Source organism: Bufo bufo, chromosome 1 (assembly GCF_905171765.1).
Source record: "Bufo bufo chromosome 1, aBufBuf1.1, whole genome shotgun sequence".
Taxonomy (NCBI): Eukaryota; Metazoa; Chordata; class Amphibia; order Anura; family Bufonidae; genus Bufo; species Bufo bufo.
Window position 1 is genome coordinate 436594136 of NC_053389.1, and position 23554 is coordinate 436617689.

The following is a 23554-nucleotide window of genomic DNA, read 5'->3' on the forward strand; positions in this document are numbered from 1 at the left end:
CTGCCGCTAATGTGAAAGTACCCTAAGGCCCCTTTCACACGACCCTATTTTTACTCTGCATCTGATCCGCATTTTTTGTGGATTTGATGCAGACCCATTCCTTTTAATGGGTCCGCAAAAAATGCAGACAGTACACTGTGTGCTGTCCATGTCTGTAAAAATATAGAAAATGTCCTATAGGCATTGTTACAATGGGTAGATCCAAGTTTTGCGGACCCCAAAACACACACAGTCGTGTGAATGACCCTGATAGATTTGCACCTCTTCTGTGTTTTCGACCCACTCAGTCTCCTAGTTTTGGCTACCAATAGAGCAGCACAGTACACAGTCAGGTACATGGAGACATAGCTGTACACTACTATAAACGCAGGGCCAGATGCTAAACATCAGAGGTACAACAGAAGAGACCACACAGTAATGTGACATCACTGAGCCGAGCACCGCCGCCCTCACTGCCTGTTTGTTCGCTCAGACAAACCCTCCCAGCAGGCAAGGTTGACTGCACTGCATCCTGTTCTGATTGGACAGTTTAGAATGTCCCGCTCTGTGATTGGCTGACTCGCAGGTAGTTCATTGTGATTGGCTAGAAGCCGCAGCGCCTGGTTTGAAAGTGCAGTAACAGTCGGTCAGTCACGAGTGCACTAGTGCAGCGGTAGCTAGCTGTTCCTTATAGCGGCAGGTAAGTGTGCGGCACGGGTGGGTATATATGTGTATACAGCGCGATATAGTTTCCCCGTCTATACCTGTATTGTATACTGTACGTTTTACGCGGTCATGTGTGACTTTATGACCAGATGGTTATGAAGCTGGGTAGCTGTCTGCCCAGTTACATTATGTTCCCTGATGTGTGAGGCGGATTTGCAGTCTGCATGCTGTGGTTTTTGCATCTATTTTATGGGGCCTGGCGCAGGTTAAAAAGTGTTATATTTTTTTTTGTTTTGTTTTTCCCCTTGGTTTCAAATCTGTGCTTGGGAAAATGATGCAGTGTGTGAACTATACCATGTAACGCCCATTGAAATCCATGGGACATATTTTGGTGCTGACTGTGTGTTCAGCGCAGGAATACATGTGAAAATATTCCTCTGATCATACTCATTGGGAATGTGCAGATGGTTTAAAATACACTGACGATAAATCCGACATGTATACGACAAGGAATCGCGGCAGAATTTTGACGCTGACCTCACTTTAGCCTCATTTGATGTATGAGCGGAATATGTGATGAAATATAAACTGTGTGAATATAACCTTAGGCCATTCTCGCATCTGCTTTGCAGATTCTGTCACAAAGTATAGTGCATATTGGGGTACTTTCACACTTGCGGCAGAGGATTCCAGCAGGCGGTTCTGTCGCCCTAAAGGGGTATTCTCATCACGCAGTTTCATACTTACCTGCTCCTGGCACACTGTCCACTTCCTGTTTTTGGCAGGGGGCGGGCTCCTTCTTGATTGAAGCCTTCTCCCGGCCGGGCTGCGCGCTGGACTGAACGCGCACTCCGCCGTGCATGCGCCCTGGTGACTTCTTCCTGGCAAGTATACTATACTGGCCAGGAAGAAATCACAGCGCATGCGCGGCCTCGGCGTGCGCTTTCGGGACTCCGGCCGGGAGAAGAGAAGATGTCGTCTGCGCAAGCGCGGCCACCGCGATTCCTGGTAAGAGCGGTGGCCGTAACCAGGGGAGACGGAAGACAACAGTCAGGTAAGTATATGTTTGTTTTCTTCTCAGGGGTGGGAATTAGTTAATTAAATATCTTTAGAAAAATGATCACTGTTAAATCATTAAGATGGGAATACTCATTTAACTGCCTGCTGGATGCGTGAAAACGTATGCAAACTGATGGCATTTGTAAGACTGATCAGGATCCTGATCCGTCTCTCCGGCGTCATCTGGAAAAACGGATCCGACATTTTTATTTTTCACATTTTGTTTGCAGTCTGAGCATGCGCAGACTGCAAAAAAACGCATTAGTTTTGCCAGATCCGGCATTCCGGCAAGTGTTCCGGAATTTTGGATGGAGATAAAACCATAGCATGCTGCGGTATTATCTCCGTCCTGAAAAGGCAAAAAGACTGAACTGAAGACATCCTGATGCATCCTGAACGGATTACTCTCCATTCAGAATGCATGGGGATGAAACTGATCAGTTCTTTTCCGGTATAGAGTCCCTGTGACGGAACTCAATGCCGGAAAAGAAAAACGCTAATGTGAAAGTAGCCTTAGGGCTCAAGTACACGTCCTGTAGTTTCAGTCTGCGTGCAAGCTGCTTTTTCTGAGCATCGGCTGCAGACCCATTTATTTCAACAGGGCCGCAAACGATGCGGCCAGCACACCGTCCATGGGCCACATCATATGTCTGTTCTGAACCCTGCAAAAAAATCTTTTTTTTTTTTATCTGTTGCCAAGGATATGACGTTTCTACAGAGGTTAAAAAATGGTGGCATGCGCTCAGCCGGGATCCGCGACTTAAGGACCGCAAATCGCGGCTGCGTGTATGCGCCCTTATGCGGCCGATGTATGAACTGTTGCTTGTGTCTGTGGCCTGAGTTCACACTTTTTGATGCGTAGAACAATCTTTTTTTCAACAGGTGATAATAAAAACCATTATAAATGGTGCCGTTTCTTTGTATGTTTTGGGTGCATATTTTCTGCGCTACACGGGTCACAGTGTGAGGCGCACAAATGCCTCGATTGCAGCCACTGGATCACAAAAAAATCCTACTTAGCTCGATTTTTTTGCAATCCATGGATAGCAGTCATGGCATGTGTGCAAGTCGCGTTGCAACCGCATTCATTTATAAGGGATCGCCGATGTGACCGGTGTAGCTATACCCTTACATGCACAAGGCATTGCTGTGTGTTTTTATATATATATATTATTTTTTTTTCTGCATTGAATAGTGCAGTAAAGAAAAATGTAACCTTTAATATAAAGTCTCTTCTGTACGGGTAAATGTTTAAACTAAATTGGAGTGTCCTCTGCTGGATGAGATCCTGTTATCTGGCATGGTTTACTGATAAAGGGACTTTCACCCAATGCTTTTTCGGAAGCTGTCTTAGATTTAGAACTGGCACTGGGCGGTGCATCCTCCGCCAGCTATGGGCCTATATTAAGACCTGCGTCTCAAACGCCTATATATTTGCTGTCAAGAATAACGCTGGATTCTGTTCTGTAAAGGCTTGTTATGTTATGATCCTGTTCTTGTATGGAGATAAAATGGTAGGGGGCACTCAGATAGCCAGAGCCAGACTGACACGAACTGAAATGAAGCAATTAGAATTTATTATAACAGATAAGTAAAGCACTAGAAGAGTGTGGCAAACTCTGTATCCTAAAACATATTACGATAAAAAAGCAGTGGATCCACCTAAAAAAAAAAAAAAATAGGGAATAAAACATTAGATAAATCGCACATAAAAATATCACCAACTGTTCGCTGATTAGCCCTGCAATGTACTGAAAACAGAGGGTATAGCAGTAGGATGTCCAAAAAGGATACCTGGGGAACCTGCTCAAAAATCAGATAAGTCTTCAGTCCCAGGTATGAAAATATATAGAGCGTAGGTTCCTTATCTGCTCCAATATGCACAGATCATCAGCTGCATATAGTAGCAATAGGAAATATAGGCTGCAGAGTGTAATTTCATGGAAGTATACACTTTATATACAGCTAGGGTAGAGGAATGGTTCGTTGATAACGCCGCTCATATGTTACTTTACCCCTCCTGAAGACCCTCTGTGTAGTGGTTCACTGAATCTTCTGGTTGGCGTGCAATGCCTCTCCCGCTGTGTCTCTAGGACCTTCCGCGCTGTTCCACGTAATCGTATCTTGTCATGTGATCAGAGTGAGTCCACGTGATCGATGAGATACGTAGAGAAGCTGAACAGCCTTGGATTGGTATTGCTGCAGAGACGTACGACTTTGTTAGCTTGCAAGCTCAAAAAAGGGGGAAGGCTGCTTAGGTCCAAAGTCTTAATTAGACGGAATCCATCGATTTGTTGCGTGGTAATAGCTGCTGATACCATACGCGTTTCTGGGCTGAAGCTTGCCCCTTCCTCAGTGGTGTTCCTGTTGATGATCCTGTTCTTGGCATCACTCCTATATGGAGCCATATTATAGCCATCCGAATCTTCTCCATGGACACAGTCATGCTAATCACAAGATAAAATCTGTTCTGTGACTTCTTGGATATAAATGTACAGCTCCTGCGTGTATATGGACTCGACTAGGGATGAGCTAACTTTTATGTTTCAGGTTTGCGTACAAGGTTCGGCGTTATGGATTCTGCTACCACGGACAATAACTTCTGGTCTGGAATTCTTAGATGCGTCGAACTTGAAACATAAGTTGGCGCAACACTAGACATGACACATTTGCCAGTCATCCCCTTATGTCCTCATCCAGACATGGCTGGAACACTAACCCTAGGGTTATATGGGCATCAGTGTCTCCTCTACGTTTGAGCCAGACCTTAGGGAAATGGCCCATGTATTTGCAAGCATTTCACCCTGTTTCTAGGCAAGAAAAAATGGCCATGAGATGGCTTCTTCTCCATAGAAAATGGTGAGATCAGTTCTGATTCCCTCCAGCTTTATTGTACGCTGCCGGATGCTAAATATGTGAACAACTGGCCATAATTGAAGGACAGGCAAAGCCCCAAAGATGCCCATACAGAAGAGGACCCTCATCTAAATTGTCGAATTTAGTGAGTAGCCGAAGCTGTGTATGGAGATCTCCAACTCTCCTCCAACATGGGGATCAGCATGTTCAGATGGATTTTCATGCAGATTTCACTGCGGTTCTACAAAAAAATCTGAATGTGTTACGTGAAGGTTTTGATGCAGATTTGCACGGATCTTAAACTTTGCATTCATAGAGTGAAATCTGCACTTAAAATCCACAAGCAATTTATGTGCTGTGGACTTCTGAATCTACACGGGAAAAAAATACACAAAGTGTACATGAGATTTGTCAGATCATTCAGCTACACAACTCCCTCTGTAGACGTACACTCTCTGCTCAGCAGAGCAGATGTGTTCTTAAAGGGGTTATCTGGGAATTTAAATTTTTGTATTTGTATTGATGACCACCTAACCTTATGATGGGTCATGAATATCAGATCGGCAGGAGTCAGACTCCCACTGATCAGCCCTGAACGCTTTGGCTTCTTCCTAGGCCAGTGACATCACCGTACATCAGTCATGTGACCTAGGCGCAGTTCAGTCCCATTGAAGTGAATGGGTCTGAACTGCAATACCAAGCACATGTGCTATCCAGTGTATGGCGCTCCGCTTGGTAAGCTGTGAAGAGACTGCAACGCTCACTGGAGACACACTGAGCTCAGCATCCTCTTTAAACAACTGATCATGGGGGGGGGGTGTTCTCCTGGAAGTTAGATCCACACCAATCCTGAGCATAGGTCCTCAATATAAAATTCGTGGATAACCCCTTTAATAGGTAGGGGGGAATATGCTGCTGCCACAAATGTCTGGAGTCTTAAATTCCTAGCCGTTGAAGTGTTTGGATCCGCCGCTTTAAGTTTCCATTATATAAGGATTGCTTATATTAAAATCTTGACTAACACGTTTGGTATGGAGGGAAGGAGTGCCGCCAAGTGAGCTGCTCAAACCTGACAGCCCTGCAGGATTGGAAAAGGCTGAGCAATACAGATGGGATCGAGCATAAAATAATGGCATCCACATAGGCAACAGGTGATGTTAGCGCACATTCACACTGGGCATGTCACTACAGTTCAGTTTTTTGAGAAGCATAAAAAAAGAAATAACTCAAAGACAAAAAAAACAACAATATTTACTGATATGACATAGAAAAGAATCTGGGATCCCACACTCCAAATGTGTTGACTAGGCTTAAGAGAATCGATCTTTGGATCATAGATCTGAAGTCATGTTGTACGGAAGCAGCATTATAAACAAAGGTTTTAAACGAATCTTCTTTGGATCTATGATCCGAAACTCGATTCGCTGAAGCTTAGTGGAGAGGAAGCCAAGACTTCATAGCGCATGCACCAAATGGTGCTGGCTTGTAAGGACATATCCTTGTGCTCCATGCTGATTGTAGGTCTTGTGACAGCTGGACATTCTGACCGATCGGTGGCTACAAAGCCCCATAAGAAGCAAGCTGAGATGTATCGTGTGTGCGGACGCCTTTCTATTATAGCCAGCAGTGACTTGGTCAATAATTTGTGGGATCAGAGCAGGTGGGCTTGTCTTTGCGGTCTAGATGCATAATTAAAGGGGTATTCTGGTTGTTAGAAGTGATCTGCTATCCACAGGATAGGGGATAACTACTAGATCGGTGGGGGTCCTATCACTGGGAACCCCACCAATCACGAGAAAAGGGGGCCTGTACCCCCTGGAAAGAACGGAGTGGCCTGTTGCACATGCGTGCGGCCACTCCATTCATTTCTGTGGAAATTCTGGAGGTAGCGGAGCTCTGCTCTCATGGTAGGGTGGGTTCACATCACGTTTTTCCCCATACGTTTTAAATATACATTGGGGGGGGGGGGGAAGGATGCAAAAGCATAGCGCACCATGCTTTTGTATCCTTTTTGTATGTTTTAACGTATACTTGAAATTAACCTCGGCCCTGGTCTAGCTAACTGGATTCATGACTCTCTCTTATGCCCTGTCTTAGGCCTGTTTCACTGCCTGCCAGATCTCTCTGCATACCGGCATTCCCGGGAGCAAGTGCGTCACTGTCCGGCCCCATTCACAATAATGGGGACCGGCTGTGATCACAATCCTGCGCGCAGTGGTTTTCTTTCAGCTGCTTCTCAGCATGTTTTGCGGATCTCCGCGGTTCCCCATTATAGTGAATGGAGCTGGCGGATGTCAGTTGGCATCAGGCAATGCCGGATTCAGACATCTCTGACAGTCTGCTCTTCTGCTGGAGATGTAGAGCGCAAATGTGAAACGAGCCTTATCTGGTTGCTGAGATGTGAAAGGCCAAAAGGTGACTTCAAAGGCCGTAGATGAAGACACATCTACACACAAACATACCATATATGCAGAAGTCATCATATTTGAAACATGGTAACTGTAGTTCTCTTTAATTCTGAAGTGCTCAAGAGTCAGATGCATATAGAGAAGACGGAAAATAGAAGTTACCTATGATTGGGGTCATGGGATCCTACTGTAAACACTACTTATGTACTTATAATCACTTAATTATTATAATTTTTTTTTTTTTTTAGGAAAATAAATTGACGTTCCACAACATGACATGTAATATAATTTCTCCGGGTCTTGGGGTGCTGTCCGAAGATGAAGATTCTCCAGTCTTTGAATCTACTGCTGCTGATTGTGTGGCGGGTATCCGTAAAGATCTTCTTGATGATTTTTCGTGCATCTCCCCAGGACTAGGACATGCTTCTCTGGTATGAACAAATGTACTTCAGACCTTGTGAAAACATGTTTAAGGAGGTTCTCTGGGAATTATTGGACATGGCCATCAGTAAGCTGTACTAGAATATAAATGGAATGAGTTGAACTGCATGGGGGTGGAAGGGGTTTGAGATGGATGGCATGGGGCTTCATTACCTCTGCGCTTTGGCACCTGCTTTCATGTTACAGTTTGAGCATTCCTGTCAGGCTGCTCAGCCTGGCAACTTTTTGCAGATCGGATCTCCTCTGTATGCAGGCTGAGCAGCCTGACAGGAGCAATGTAGGATGAAGGCAGGCGCTGGAGTACAGTAGTAAAGGGAGACCCCCCCCCCCCCCCCTTCCATAAGCAGTGTGGCACAACCTGTAAAAAGCTATGTTCAGTAATTCCTGGAGAACCCGATTAAACTATCTAGTCTGTTTTTTTTTGTTTTTTTTTTTTGTTTTTTTTTTTTGTTTTATATATATTATTCCAATTGATAAAGGAAAAAGTATAGAAAAATATTGCATCGTAAGGACCAGGATGTCCATTGAAGAATACTTGCGTTACCCTTGTAAGATTATGTAAACACATTTGACACATACGTGTTTACAGTGGCATAAGTCAAGAAATACTGCTGATATAATGTGAACAGATCCTTACCCTGCCATCTTGCGGTGCGTTGGCTTTCTTAAATCATAAGAGCTCATAGCAGCAATACAGTATGCTATCACTAGCAGATCTGTTGGTGAATAAGCAGTTCTTATATTATCTAAGTGACTTTTTTATTGTGTATTTTTTTTCTTCCCCCCCCCCCCCTACTTTTCAGATCTCCACCAATGAAAGCAGTGATAAAGTTATGGTATATGTCAGGATTAGACCATTTGTAGATGGTGAACTGGAGAAAAAAGAAGAGCAGGTAAGGGAAAGGAGCCATTTTTGTAATGTGTGTTCCAAATTAGTTGGTTGTGTGCTTTTGAGTAACTTCCAGTTTATTCCCCCAGGGTTGTGTTGTGGTAGAGGATCAGGAGACTTTGGTCTTACGAGCTCCTAAAGAGTCTTTTGCAATGAAAAACACTGAACGTGGGCAGGGCCAGAGTGTACACAAATTTACATTTTCTCAGGTAAGGTAACATCTTTAAACCACTGCAAACATATATCATCTTTGCACAGGTTCAAAGTCTTTAATTTTAATTGTTATCTTTTTATAGATTTTTGCTCCAGATGTTGACCAAAAGCAGTTTTTTGATGGAACTATGAGGCACGTGGTAAAAGATGTCTTAAATGGTCAAAATTGGCTGGTTTATACATACGGGGTGACCAACTCGGGCAAAACATACACTATACAAGGCAAGTTTTAATACAAATTGTTGGTTTTTATTTATTTATTTTTTTCTCCTGTGTGTGTGTGTTATATACAAAAGTTATTTATTATTCCTCCACCCCCCCCCCCCCCCCCCCCCCCCCTCCTGAACTCCACAGGCACTAGCAAGGATGGTGGTATTCTTCCTCGCTCCATATCCCTCATTTTCAACAGTGTACAAGACCGTCTGTATAAAAGTTCTGATCTCAAGCCCCTTTCCAATGAGGTTATCTGGCTGGATAGCAAACAAGTGCGCCAAGAGGAGCTGAAGAAAATCTCTGTGCTCTCTAATTTGCGCGAGGTTGGTGCAGCGAAACCCGTGTCAGTACGCTACTAAATGAAGGAGAGATTTGTGATTCGTAAAGCTTATGTTCTGGCGTTTGCAGGAACAACTCTTCATGCCTATGAAAAGAAGTGGCGGCAATGAATCTCAGTTGCGAGCTGGCACTAGCATGAGCTTTGACAGTGGTATTGGTGGGCTGTCTTGTACAAACCATGATAACCAAACCAGCATTCAGCTTGAAGGTAACCATCTATTGAGCAATTTTCTCCCTACTCTTTGTATTCCGATAAAATATAATCCGCAATTTAACTTTTAACCCTTTTGTCTGCATACTAGAAACTACTTCACACTGGGGACCTCAAGATGCTATTTCGCTCCAGGACCCTGCTGATGCGCAGATCTCAATTTGGGTGTCGTACTTTGAAATTTACAATGAATTTGTGTATGATTTATTAGAACCATTGCCCTCTACGCTACATCGCAAAAGAACCACACTGAGGCTATGCGAGGACAGGAATGGAAATCCTTATGTTAAAGGTAATAAGGCTTGGATTCAAATTATTATTATTATTATTATTATTATTAATATTAGTCTGAGAAATTATTCAGGGAACACAGGTGTTAGTTACTACTTGAGATAGAGGTTAGAGATCCATGATTAGGCCTTATTCACACATCAGTGAATCGCAGAAATGTGCTGTACTTGAGCTTCAGGCAGCACAACGATCCATTGGATTCAATGGGTATATTCAACGTGTGTGGGTTTTTTTTTTACTTTTGGTCCGTTTTCAAGGCCCATTACCTTTTTATTGTCTGTTTGTTTTTTCATGGGTCCTTGCTAGGAGACTATCCGGAAATAAACTTTCAGCCTAGCAGTGCAAATGAAAAACGGATGCAACGTGGACACTGTCCGAAATTCTTTTCTTCTATGGGCTGAGAATTCTAACCCTGATTTGAGAAGAAGGTTGGGGTTAGAACTTGGTGTTCCTGGTCGTTTATTGTAGACAGCAGTGGGAGAGGTCTCCTGCTGCTTGCAAACAGAGACAGGAAGGGAAATAGTTGACTTTCTAGGATGCATATAGAAAGAAAAAAGTCTCTGTAATAAATCGCAGAATAGCATCAAACATGAGGAAAATATTACCAAGAATTATTTCTACATTAGATCTAAACTGGATCAACGTTCAAAGCGCTGATGAAGCATGGAAACTGCTGAGGGTTGGAAGAAAAAATCAGAGCTTTGCGAGCACCCACCTAAACCAAAATTCCAGCCGAAGGTGAGATGTATTTTTCATTAGTTTGTGGTCATTCAGAGCAATACATTTACGTTAGAGTATTTAGTGGTAAAGAATTATGGGTGTTTTTGACAATCTTGTAGGTAAGTACAGAAATACTAGAAGGTAACATCCTGATTTTTGTCTTTTATTTTCTCGCCCTTTTCAGTCATAGCATCTTCTCTATTCGGATTCTCCACTTGCAGGGCAATAATGATTTCACTCCAAAGATTAGTGAGTAAGTACAATGAATTTAATTGGGTCATTACACATTTAATGCAAGTAGGTGTGTGTTAGCGTAAATCTATTCTCTTTGGTTGGGAGAAAAAAAAAACTTGAATGAGGACTGAAACGTTGCGTGGGTGAATAAGGACTTCACTTATTTTTGCACCATTTTTGAAAGTGCTGCCGTGTTTCTTCTTTTATATATTTTGACGGTTGGTCACGTCTGGACTGGAGGCACTCCAGATTTTCTATACTGTTGGTGCTGCCTTGGATTTTTAACCTCCCTTTCCTGCTGTTTTTTTTGACAGACTAAGTTTCTGTGATTTAGCTGGATCTGAACGATGCAAAGACCAGAGAAGTGGTGATCGTCTAAAGGAAGCAACAAATATTAACACCTCTCTTCATACTCTGGGCCGCTGCATCGCTGCACTGAGACAAAATCAGCAAAACAAGTAAGATGACTAATTCTGTACGTTCTTTATTCTCTGGTTCATATGTACGTTATGTGCTGGGTTCAAACACTGCATTTCCTAACATTATAGTGTGAATGGGACTTTCACTATTGTGTAACATTGTTGAACTGCATACTCCGAGTAAAAAAAAAAAATGCTTCTCACAGTGCTGCTCTCTTCTCCTAGGCTGAGGCAGAATGTGGTCCCATTCAGGGACAGTAAATTAACCCGTGTCTTTCAAACCTTCTTCACCGGGAGGGGGAAATCTTGCATGATTGTAAATATAAATCAATGCGCTTCAACCTATGACGAGACCCTACATGCCATGAAGTTCTCCTCTATTGCAAGCCAGGTAAATGATCATAAAGGGAACCCTCTCACTTTAAACATGGTGCCACGTTCCGACCTGTAGTGTTCTAGGCATGGCCTGTGCAAAGGTCATTGTGCAGGGCAATCGAGTGAGTTGACCTGTGATGATCACCGATTATCAATGGTGGATCCTGTGTTATCTGCCTCCAGGTCTATAATAGAGAGCTTACTGTCATTGTAATTTTGTTGATAATGTAATGATTGCTGAGATGTGATCACTAGAACAAGAAGTGTTCACCTGTAGGGAGGCTCGCTGGTCAGTGTGCAAACCATTGACTTGGGCAGATAAAATCGCATGGGTCTTTATTTTCCAGTAAAATCGCCCAATGAAATGAATGGGTCTGACAAAAATGGTTATTTAGTGACTATAGATATTTAGTAAAGCGTTCAGGAATCATTTGTGTTGCTGACATTAAGACTTGTAGATCTAAGATCTATATTTTTTACAGTTAGTCCAGGCACCACCAATGAAGGTGAATCTTCCAACTATTCAGTCCCTCATTAAAGAGAGTAGCGTGCTGGCTAATCGCAGTTATACGGATGATGAAGATGCCGAAGAGGGATCTGATGAGGAAGACAGCAGTGAAGTGGATATCACCACCTTTAACAGAGAAGTTGGTTTTTTGTTACGCCGTAAAAACTTTATTTTTTTTTTTTATATTATTTTATGCTTAGCCTTGTTAATGTTTCCACAGGAACTGCTGCAGGTTATTGAAAGTCTGAAACAACTTCTGATTAACAAAAGTCAAGAAAATCTTGACATGGAGGGAAGAATCAGGAAGGAAGTCTGTAATGACATGATGGAAATCATGCAGCAGCAAAAGACTCAGTTCAGGTAAGAAACATTGTCAAACTCTTAATTTTGATTCTCAATCTTGGAATTTGTTTGATTTGGCTTGCAACGCACCAAACCTACCTTCCAAACACATTTGTTTCTACATGTACAGAACACATACTGCAGCTGGTTAAAAACTGTAAACCTGTATGGTTTTGCCTTGAGCTCCGAAGAATCACATTAAACTTGGGAAAGCCCTCCAGAAAATTTCACTCTTAGGCCTCTTTCACACAAGTGTGGCCGATTGGCTCCGGTGCTTTCAGTGAAACTCGCACCCTTTTGCAAGCAAGTTTAGTCAGTTTTGTCTGCAATTGCGTTCAGTTTTTTGCAATGTTTTTTTACGCGCGTGATAAACTGAAGGTTTACAAACAACATCTCTAAGCAACCATCAGTGAATTACTCATCGCATCCGCACTTTCTTCCAGATGCGATGCGTTTTTCATGCAGCCCCACTTGCTTCTATAGTGCCCAGGCTGCTCTGCCTTTTTTCATTGTTCCCCAGCCTCTGCATATGCCCGCCCTCCTATTCCCTTGCGTCATCCTTCGGTCCGGCCGAGATCCCGCGTGGGCACATTGTGGGCACTGCATCACTTTCTACTGCGCATGCGCTGGCAAACGCCACATTGCCGCTGGTTTTGCGCCGTTTGCAGGAGCATGCACAGTAGTTAAAGCGATGCCGTGCCAACAATGGGCATTTCAGTGAGCATGCCCTGGCCCGGAGGTGACATAACTAATTTTAGCCTGATGGCTCCGCCCCCATTGGTAAGAACTGATTGAGAGGGGTGTAGCTGGTCCTGCAATACTTATCTGCAGCACCTAGCACAACTTCTTATAAATGTCAAATTCTGAAACCTTGCGAACAATGATGTATCCAGCTGTTTGCTACTGCCTAAGAGTTGCCATTCCAAACCATACTGTAATGTCAATACACTCTCTCGATAGCGGGGTTCTATTTGTCCAGTCTCAAAGTCTCTTTATTCCTCTGTAGTGAAACCATGGAGGATGAGCGAGACTTGCTGGAGGAGATGCATGAGGGTAGACTGGAAAACCTGAAGGAATCACTTACAAACTATTACATGCGAGAGCTGGAGGTGCGGTACAGTATTGGGTCATTTAAATTGATGCAAAATTGTGGTACCCCTCCCCCAAGCCAGATATTGTTTACTTTGATATTTTTCTCAAAAAAAAACACGAAAGCGGCATGTAAAATACTTTGAATTACTTTCAGTTTGAATATAAGGCTGTCTTTCCTAGTACAGTGTTGGGTTCCCTAAGGCACAATTCACACGTCCGCAAAATGGGTCCTCATCTGTTCCGCAACACACCCCGGACGTGTAAATGGAGCTTAACTCTTAGGCTCTCTCTCATCCTACTTTCTGTCACCCATCACCTCCTCTATGGTGTCCTTGCTGACGATATGAGCAAGTTATGTTGTTTTAGTGTGGTTGTATTCGAACATTTGGGTAATTGGCCATAAAATGGGAACCTATAGCTCTCATCACTAGAACAATACACTCTGTATGTTTGAGTTTTTTTTAACATTTTAAAAAATCGTCAGTTTTCTGAGATAACATTAATGTTCTTAAAGGTTGTTCACATCTCGTAAAGTGGTGGCATATAATTGGGATATGCCATAACTTTTATAATCATTGGGAGTCTTGACATTTGGGACACCCCATGATCCTGAGAATTAAGTGGCCACAGTGCAGATTTAGTGTTGTGAAAAGAACGATTGAAGGGGGCTGCATTGCTGAATCCTAAATTGGTCGCATATCCCCTTTATGAGATAGGAATACCCTTTTTAAATGCCATTGAAAGATCAGAAGCTTATCGCTGTATTACAACTTCATGCAAACAATTATCAAATCCTATTTTTTATTTAGGAACGAGATCAACGAATTCAGGAACTGGAGGTTGCTCTGGAAGAGGCTGCTAACCAAACCACTTCTATACCATTAGATACCAGCATGAGCAAAAAGGAAACCACTACTCTCCGTAGGTCTAAGCGTATAGCAAGCAGTGAACACTCTGATTTGAACAGACTCAAACAGGAAATGTTGGAATTGAAAGATGAATTACGCTCAAAGAATGAGGGTAAGGATGGAATCCAATTTTTCTGCATTTTTGGCTCACAAGATGTGGCTTTGTATTCGCCTAAAGGGGTTCTGCAGTTCTTTTAAACTGATGAACTATTCTCTGGATAGATCATCAGCCTCTGATCTACGCGTTGTTCCGGCACCCCTGCCGATCAGCTGTTTGAGAAGGCAGTGGCGCTGGCAGTAGCGCCGCGGCCTTCTCGCTGTTTACTGCAGGCCCAGTGACGTCACGACTAGTATCGCTGGCCTGGGCGCGGCTAAGCTCCATTCAAGTGAACAGAGCTTAGCAGCGCCCAGGCCAGTGATACTAGTCGTGACATCACTGGGCCTGAGGGAAACCGAGAGAACAGTTGATCGGCAGGGATCCCGGGTATCGGACCCTTGCCAATTGGATGCTGATGATCTATCCAGAGGATTTTAAAAACTGCAGAACCCCTTTAACTCTTTTACACTAATACATATTTAATAGCAACAAAGGCCCAGATATACTAATGTGTCTAAAAAGTGGCACAATTTGGTGCAACTAGGGTTTCACGCTTTTATGTAAAGGGTGCTACGTGCTGATCCGCAAAATGCGGAACACATGTCCGGTTTCTGTGTTTTGCTTTGTGGATCGCAAAACTGATATGGTCGTGTGAGTGCTCCCTTAAAGGGAACCTATCATCAACTTCATGCTGACCTCACTGAGGGCAGCATAAAATAGTGACCGAAATGCTGATTTCAGCGGTGTGTCACTCATGAGCTAAAAGTAAGTTGTTGCTGAGAACCAGCATCATATTAGTTACAGCCCAGGCCTTGAAAAGAGTCAAATCTACCTGAGAAGAGTCATAGTTATTATAATCTCCTGCTCTCACCGTCCATCTGCTGAGGATTGGCAGTTCTCTCCTAGACAGAAAGGGAGAAAACTAGGTAGAAGACTGTCAGTCATCAGCAGGAGAGCAGGAATTCATGACTAACCAGGACTCTTCTCAGGTCGCCGTGACTTTTCCAGGCCCAGTCTGCAATGATCGTGATGTTTGTTCTCGGCAACCACTTACTTTTAACTCACCAGTCTTTATTTTATGCTGCTGCTCACTGATTATTGCGGTCTGCCCGCACTGCGCTTGCGCCCCGCCCCTCTACCGTCGGGTGCGCTTGCGCTCTGCAGTTCTTTTTTAGTTTTTTTTTTTTTTTTTATATGCCATGCCCGGTCTTGCCTGCGCCACCCGCATTTTTCACGTTGACCAATTAGCTCCCTCCTAGTTCTATTTAAGATGGCGTCAGCTTTCCCTAACTCCAGCGCCTGTGTCCCATGTGGTCCTTCTTCGGGTAATATTATAATCCACAGCTCAGGGTAGATGTGTTCACTACTGGACTCTATACTCTTCCTCCCTCATACTCTGATCCCTGTATTTCTTCCTTGTGGATACACTTGGGTATCTCCACCTTCACTATTCTAATTATGTACTCAGCTGTCCTGGGTTTTCACTTATATGTATTCAGCTTTTCTGTGCCTGCACTGTTATGTACACTGGTGTACTTTATACCATAAATTGTACCATCATGTGATATTATTGCATCATGGCATCTATAATTTTTCAATACCAGTATATTTACCAGCTATTTATATATAATCTTACTAGCATTATAAATTCTGTGATATCGTTACCTTTTAGAAATTGTCATGTATTTACTTGCTCGTTTGTTTAGTTTTTTTTGTACACCAGCCTGATTAAGAGCTCTCATTTAGCCCGAAACGATGTCATAATTGTACATTGTGCATAATTATGTGTGGCTGAATAGAATTCGCTAATCATCACATCAAACGGAGTGCTGTCTAAGGCTGCGCTCACACGGGCGAGATTTCCACGCGGGTGCAATGCGGTAGGTGAATGTATTGCACCCGCACTGAATCCCGACCCATTCATTTCAATGGGGCTGTTCAGATGAGCGGTGATTTTCACGCATCACTTGTGCGTTGCGTGAAAATCGCAGCATGCTCTATATTCTGCGTTTTTCACGCAACACAGGCCCCAGAGAAGTGAATGGGGTTGCGTGAAAATTGCAAGCATCCGCAAGCAAGTGCGGATGCAGTGCCATTTTCACGCATGGTTGCTAGGTGACAGTCTATTCACTGTATTATTTTCCCTTATAACATGGTTATAAGGGAAAATAATAGCATTCTGAAAACAGAATGCTTAGTAGGTGATCAATTGTAGGTGATTACTTCTTTAATGATGAGCTGTGGGCTAAAGGACCTGTGGTGACGTCAGATCACATGGTCCATCACCATGGTGATGGACCATGTGATTGGAGCATGTGATCTGACGTCACCACAGGTCCTAGCCGGTAGTTCATCATTAAAGAAGAGACCGGGAACTACGCGATCAAGAGGAAAAGGTGAGTTTATTATTTTTATTTTTTTTAACCCTCAATTGATCACCTACTAAGCATTCTGTTTTCAGAATGCTATTTTCCCTTATAACCATGTTATAAGGGGAAATAATACAATCTACACTACAACTAACCCAAACTTCTGTGAAGTTCGGGTCTGGGTACCACAGACGGTTTTTTATCACGCTCGTGTGAACCCAGCCTAATTGTATAAATACTTTATGCTGCCGTTAGTATGGGCAGCATAAAGTTGATGACCGGTTCCCTTTAAGCCAACCAATAATTGGTATAGCGTTAGACAAAAGTGAAAAATAAAATATTGGAGCACTTGCCAAGCTTTCAAGAGACTTGCATTGCGCTGATTTGAAAATATACAAGCTGATCGGAGCTTGTCTCTACATGGCCCAGTGCAACCTGAATGAGGGTGAACTTGTTACCATGATCATTTGCCCCCACCCACCCCATACAATTTGCATATTGTCAACACCACATCCCCGTGGTGCTGCAAAAAGTTAATATCCAGAGTGCGGAAGAGTGGTCCAGTGTTTTACGCTGTACTCTCGTTATGAAGTGAGTTTTATTTTATTTTTTTATGTAAGGAAGTGGCTGCTTATCATTACTTTACTTTTCTACTACAGAAATACAAAAACTTAAAGCGGTTCAAGAACCACCTTCATCTACCAGAACTTTTACAGCTGATGTAGATCGCAAAATTGAAGATGGACAAAAGGTAAGTCTGTAGATTGTCTTGCCTCAAGGTGGCGGTGTGTGTACAATGGCAAATGCGTTGTATACAGATGGTAAGATATTATATTCAGATTAATATAATTGGCCAGTGACTACCTTTGTTGGACAATAAAAAGCATGCAGTCGTCTGACTTGCTGGTTTTTCCTGTAGTGTAGCTGAAATGGACACAATACTACTTTATAGAGGAGTGAATGACTGTAAGGAATCAACAACACCTAGTGAAAGAAATGGCGTTGCCAGTTTTATCAGTACTAAAGAAGCAGCTACTTAAAGGGGTTCTCGATGAATTAAGAAAATGAAAAAACATAAATATTACTTTTATTATAAATATATTCCCAAATACCTTTCATTAGTTATAATGGCTCATCTAGGGAGCAATCGTTAGGAGAAATAAAATGGCTGCCGTCCTACTAGTGCACACAAAACCTGTCCTAATTGCTCTGGAGGACAAGTTACTTCACAACACTGAGCTAAAGAGCTGCCTCATCCTCCTCTCTGCTCTACTTGGCAGGGATTATGACCCTGAATACACTTTAATATCTTTAGCTGAATCTCTGTAGTTCATGAGGAGACATGAAGCACAGAGAGGAGGTGGGGATGTGGCTGTGTCATGCTATGTGATTAGGACAGGTTATGTGTGTACTAGTAGGATGGCGTCTATTTTATTTCACCTAATGATTGCTCCCCAGAGAAAATGAGCCATTATAATTAATGAAAGATATTTGAGAATATATTTATAATAAAGTAATATTTAGGTATATTCATTTTCTTAATTCCAGATAACCCTTCTAAAGGGGTTGTGCAGTGGCCTAATACTGATGACCTATCCTCAGCATCTCTCTGCGAGGGTGGGCCATAAATGCATAACATCAGTGTCTAGACACGGGAGGTTTATTTTCAGTTCATTTTCAATCCAAGTGAACACTGATCTAACAGAGAAACTAAGTATTTCATTGTGGAACAAGCTCTTCAAAGGGTTTGTGCAGTGGCTTAATATTAATGATCTATCTTCAGGATAAGTCATCAATATCAGATTGGCTTGGGGACCCATTCCTGGCACCACTGCTAATCAGCTTTTTGAAGCAGTTGTGAGTGCAGCTTTCGCAAATATCACCTGTGTGCCATCTCCTATGTAGCGGCGGTGCAGTGTAATTGCGATTTACGTGAATGGGACAGCAATTGTAATCGCACTGCACCACCGCTACAAAGGAGACTGCGCAGATCATTTTGATTTCATGTAACTCTTAATTTGTCCAGATGTGTGGCAACCTGTGCCTTTTGCTCTCATTTGGCTAAAGGGGTTATCTAGGAATTAATATTGATGACCTATCCTCAGGATCAAGAGGAAAAAAAAAGGAGACAATGCGGCAGCACTCTGCAAATCAGACAAAGTACAACAATGCTTACAAAAATTATGATGCTAATACTACGCTTAAAAAGCGAGATGCTTGGTCAATGCATTTTGTACAAAACCATCTAAGCCCGTATGCCAAACGTCAGGATATCAGGATTTGCTATCCTCAGGATCAGCCATCAATATCAGATTGGCCTCTTAGTGGCTGCTGGAGACCAGCGGTCTATCAGCGCAGTGGCTTCTTCCTGGGCCATGTGATGACGCACAGCCTAGTTTCAGCTCAGCCCCATAGAAGTGAATGGGGCTGAGCTGCACTACAAAGCACAGCTGCTATCCAGTACGGCGCTTTGCTTGAGGAGCTGCTGGGAGCAGGCGGCTCCCTGGAACAGCTGATGGTTGGGGAGGCGGGACGCTGACCCCTGCCAATGTGATAATGATGAACTATCTTGAGAAAAGGTAATCATTATCATTTCCGGGATAACCTCTTTAACTGTTGTCTAGCCAGTATGGTCGTGCACCACGCATTGTAATGTTTGGTCTTTTGGACTGAATGTGAACCTCTGCTCGCTCGCTAGCTTACTAGTCATTCCCAATCTGTGGGGATTGAAGTCTTTTTAAATATCTGTAAATGTTTCCTATATTTTACTTTTCCCACAGTATTTTCTGGGCTCTCGTCACAAGTGCACAGATTTTCAGCACACAAGAGCTCTTTGGGTAACCGTCTTGATTGTCTGCTTACACCTTTTACTCACCATAAGGTTCTGGGGAGCAACTATGATTCCATTGCTTTGCAGTCCTTTCCTGTCTTGCTTTCCTTGCATTACACCTATTATGATGGGGCCCCTTGTTTTCTGTATATAATTTTCCTTATTGTAAACTAGTTAAAGCAGTTAATCTTTAACGGGAACCTGTCTCCTTGAACATGTCTGATCCACAGCTGGCATATTACAGAGCAGGAGGATCTGAGCATATTGATGTGAAGTTTTGTGGGAAAAGATTTACTGAAACTTGCAATTTTATTCATTTAAGTCTGTTTTTTTCCCTCTTCTGTTTAGTCAATTTTCTCAGCTCCTCCTGCTGTTAAACTGTCTGCCTGTAGATTAAAGGACATGTCTCCGTGCCTGACATCTGTTTTAGAAACTACTTGCCTTCTAGATGAGCTGGTAATTCTGGAGCATCCATTCTTATGACTAGTATTCCTCTGCTATTCCTACTACAAGTTTGACTAAATTGAGCACTGTGTGTTACCAGTTGGATGTTTTCCTGCACATTCTGACACTGTCCAATCAGTGCTGCCAGTGTAGTGACACTTGCCCCCTTGAGAGCGAGAATTGGTAACCCCTGGTTGTCAACTTATTTAACTATTTAAAAGGAATAGCAGAAGAATGGTACTACACAGAGGAATAAGAAAAGATGCTCAGAATGATTTCATGGGAAATAGCCATATACTAAAATGGACATGTCAGGAGAGGTGACATTATTTTTAAGGTGAGTCCCTTTTAAGGTTGTACTTTTTACAAAGTAATCAGCGTAATAAGCAAAGATCTTTACTTCTACCTCAGAGACCTGGGGGCTCTAATTTGTTAAGTGCAATACTGATGCAAAAAAATCTGCATGACAGATTTGACTTTTTTAAAGCAAATTGCTTGCTCTCCAGAATCTGATGTAGTATCTATCCCTGCCTTTATTTGCACAGAATCCTGCTCCCTTCCTTTTTTTAATGGGTGAGAATCCTAGGGTAGATCTGTGGGTGGAGGACTTCTAGTGGTGGGATAGTGCCTACTAAGAATAATCTCAAAGCTATTATCTTGTATATTTTTATTTTTTTCCCCCAATAGAACATCAGAATGTTGCGCACAGAAATTCAGAAGTTTGGGGCCTCCTTACAGCAGGTTGATCGTGCGTGCTGCCATACAACTGGAGGAGAGAGGATGAGACAGGCCCTAGCTGGCTGTGATGAGATTTTGTCTAAACAGGTAGGTTTCTGTCCTTGTGTAGTCCAGATTCGGAAATCCTTATTCAGATAATGTCTGAGCCATGTGTCTAGAAATACTGAACTATCTGCAAAATATTTAGCAGTTTATGGCAAGCACTTACTTCACATGGTAGTATATTTTCCTAACCATAGGTGTCCTGTCTATTGTACATATGATCAGCATGGTTTTAGTTCACAGTTACATTTTGGGAACCATCTCCATATCAGACTCCTTTTCTGCTTACTTGTAAATGGATATAATAGAGGAGGATATATTACTATATAACCACAGATACAAGGTGCAAAACTGGGCGATAACCTCTTCAGAATGTAATATGGCCATACCAGCTATCTAACAATTTTGTAAGAAAGATAACAAAAACTTTCTTTACCCCATATGTTTAAAGGGAACATGTCACCGGGATTTTGTGTATAGAGCTGAGGACATGGGTTGTTAGATGGCCGCTAGCACATCCGCAATACCCAGTCCCCAAATTGGTGCTCAGTCCAATGATGGAAATGTTCCTACATCACACCAGCAGTTGTGGCAGTGTGTCACTCCACAGCAGAGGCAGGATTGAAGCGCTCCCCACGAGGCCTCCATACTCAAACCTGACCGTAGTCAGAACTCAAACCGAACCTGGATTTGTTACTAAGGTCAATACGATTCCAGTCCATAGCAGTCAAGGTTTCTCGTTTATGACACCATTGCAGATGAAGGTGACAGTGGCTGACTGTCAATCATAGGACACATATTTAGCACCATGACATTAAATTTTCCTTCTAAGACCTGGAAATGGTTTGGGCTGAGACAGGAATGTGTGCCACCAGTGTCTGGATTGTGGGCAACAATACTGTGGGAGCTGCTCAAGCTTGTTGGCAGATCAAACACTACTTTCCACTGGTGGGCTGTCTGGAGCTTATTTGCCATGTGTGCCACTGCTCCCAACACCTCATAACTATGACCTGGATGGTAGGCAATTTATCGAAATTGGTGCTCAGTCCAATGATGCACCCCCTCTCAAAGTCTGTCAACTGGACAAAATGTCTTTGAGTACATGTCTAGCAGTGAGTGATCCCTTATCAAGATGCACCCTACCCAATAGTAGCCTCTGGGGGACTTTTTATAGGGCAGTGGGGGAAGCACTTTTATGCCCTCTTGTGAGAAGATATACTGTCTTATCAGACCACCAGAGTTTTGCAGAAATCTTTCATTTCTATATGGATGTGGTTTAATTTTTTATTTTATTTTTTTATCCCTGTCGAAGTGCATGTTAAATGCTGGTAGTTGAGTTTATTAAATGTTTAGTTATTTAGGCGTTAAAAACAGAGAGCCATTGTTATAACACAAATTGTACATTTTGTTAGGAAAAGACTCTATCAGAACTGCAAAACAACATGGTTCTGGTGAAGATGGATCTGAGGAAGAAAGCAATTTGCATTGCAGAGCAGTACAACACTGTGCAAAGACTACAAGGAACATCTGGCCTAAAACGCATGGTGAATAATGAGAATCTACAACCGAACCAAAGTTCAGAGAAACGACCTTTTTTCCGCAACCTCCTGTCCAGGACTCCTGGACAAAAAACACTAGCGGAGAACGGTCCCTATAGCCGGGTGCTGCGAGCTCGACGATCCCCTGTACTCAAAACGATTGCGTTTGGTACCAAATACTGAATTTTGTCTGCTGCTAATGGACTCTGAAAGAGCGCTCTATTGCTGCTAATTGATGGCAGTAACTGTATATTGCATTCATATCTCAGTAGGCTCTATATCCTCTATAGTGAAGGGACCGGTATGCCTGTGTGTAAGACTATGCAGAAGTTGTTTCTATGTATGACTGCTTACAATATCATTTATTTTATGCCCCTGTTTTATAAGTAAGTTCATGCACAGCTTGTGGGACGTTTTTAAAATTAGTTTTTATTTTTACAGTTTTGAAGTTGAAGCGGTTCATAAGTGCAATATTCATCATGTGTTTACGCTGTCACAATAAATCTCCTTTGTACAGTTCTCTGCAGGGAATTTTTCTGTTCTTCCCAGGATGTGTGCAGCTGCCCAGCTCTGATCATCTGTGCTTATATGTAATTCTGGCTGTGGTTTTACACAGAAGTCTGCAGAAACCTGCAGTGTACAGCATGTGGCCTCATCATGATGCAAGGGGCAGAGCACCATCTTAGGATAGCTGCTGGGGTGTTTGGAGACAAGTATCTCCTGACATCTCTGAGCACCGTCCCTTTGTGCGGCAAGTCAGTACTATTACAACAATACCACACTTGTATGCTTTTTCTTTTGTTTGCCTGTTATAGCCAAATTGGGTTTGCGTCACCTTATTTTACACAATATATTCTGGTATATGGAACGCTAAAATTGAAAACCAAAAAGTCTTTATTCGAATCAATAAATGTAAAAATGGGAAGAAGTAGACAAAAAACACACGCACACACACGAAAAGAAAGGGCCTGGATCTGTGGTGGTAAGGTACTATGCACCCACAGCAAAACATGTATACAGTAGCACCTGCATCCCTAGTTCCAGGGTACGCAGCTATCTCCACTTCTGGCTCACTGTAGGGTATATCTTGCACCCCTTAGTGCTCAAAGATGCCTATAATAACCCAGATTATAGAGGGAGCTACACACACACACACACACACACACACACACACACACACACACACACACACACACACACACACACACACACACACACACACACACACACACACACACACACACACCCTGTAATTGTGCGAGGAGCTCCCTCCCCTACTTAAACACCTCGGTCCAAGCAGGAGGGCGCCCGTTCCTTGCTTGGTCTGTACCTG

At 42.8% G+C, this 23554-nt stretch overlaps 1 protein-coding gene across 2 annotated transcripts; it reads left to right on the forward strand.

Annotated features, from left to right (window-relative positions):
* Positions 1-586: 586 nt before the first annotated feature.
* On the forward strand, positions 587-22733 carry KIF20A (kinesin family member 20A). Of its 2 annotated transcripts, XM_040415698.1 has the most exons (20): positions 587-679; positions 7217-7399; positions 8213-8302; positions 8388-8507; positions 8595-8733; positions 8866-9047; positions 9133-9271; positions 9366-9566; positions 10192-10303; positions 10470-10538; positions 10834-10977; positions 11164-11329; positions 11796-11960; positions 12042-12181; positions 13170-13272; positions 14065-14275; positions 17289-17380; positions 19410-19466; positions 20591-20728; positions 22096-22733. In XM_040415698.1, the coding sequence occupies exons 2-20, from the start codon at positions 7241-7243 to the stop codon at positions 22402-22404; spliced, it is 2736 nt and encodes a 911-aa protein (XP_040271632.1). In that variant the 5' UTR covers positions 587-679; positions 7217-7240; the 3' UTR covers positions 22405-22733. The 2 variants fall into 2 exon arrangements, with proteins under 2 accessions (XP_040271632.1, XP_040271633.1); XM_040415699.1 differs by lacking the exon at positions 19410-19466.
* Positions 22734-23554: the final 821 nt, after the last annotated feature.

Bases quoted from the DNA above. Each gene is read 5' to 3' on its own strand.
- KIF20A (XM_040415698.1), top strand. From the start codon at position 7,241: ATGACATGTAATATAATTTCTCCGGGTCTTGGGGTGCTGTCCGAAGAT. The intron at 10,978-11,163 runs GTAAGATGACTA...CTCTTCTCCTAG, and splicing joins AGACAAAATCAGCAAAACAA to GCTGAGGCAGAATGTGGTCC. The intron at 11,961-12,041 runs GTTGGTTTTTTG...ATGTTTCCACAG, and splicing joins TCACCACCTTTAACAGAGAA to GAACTGCTGCAGGTTATTGA.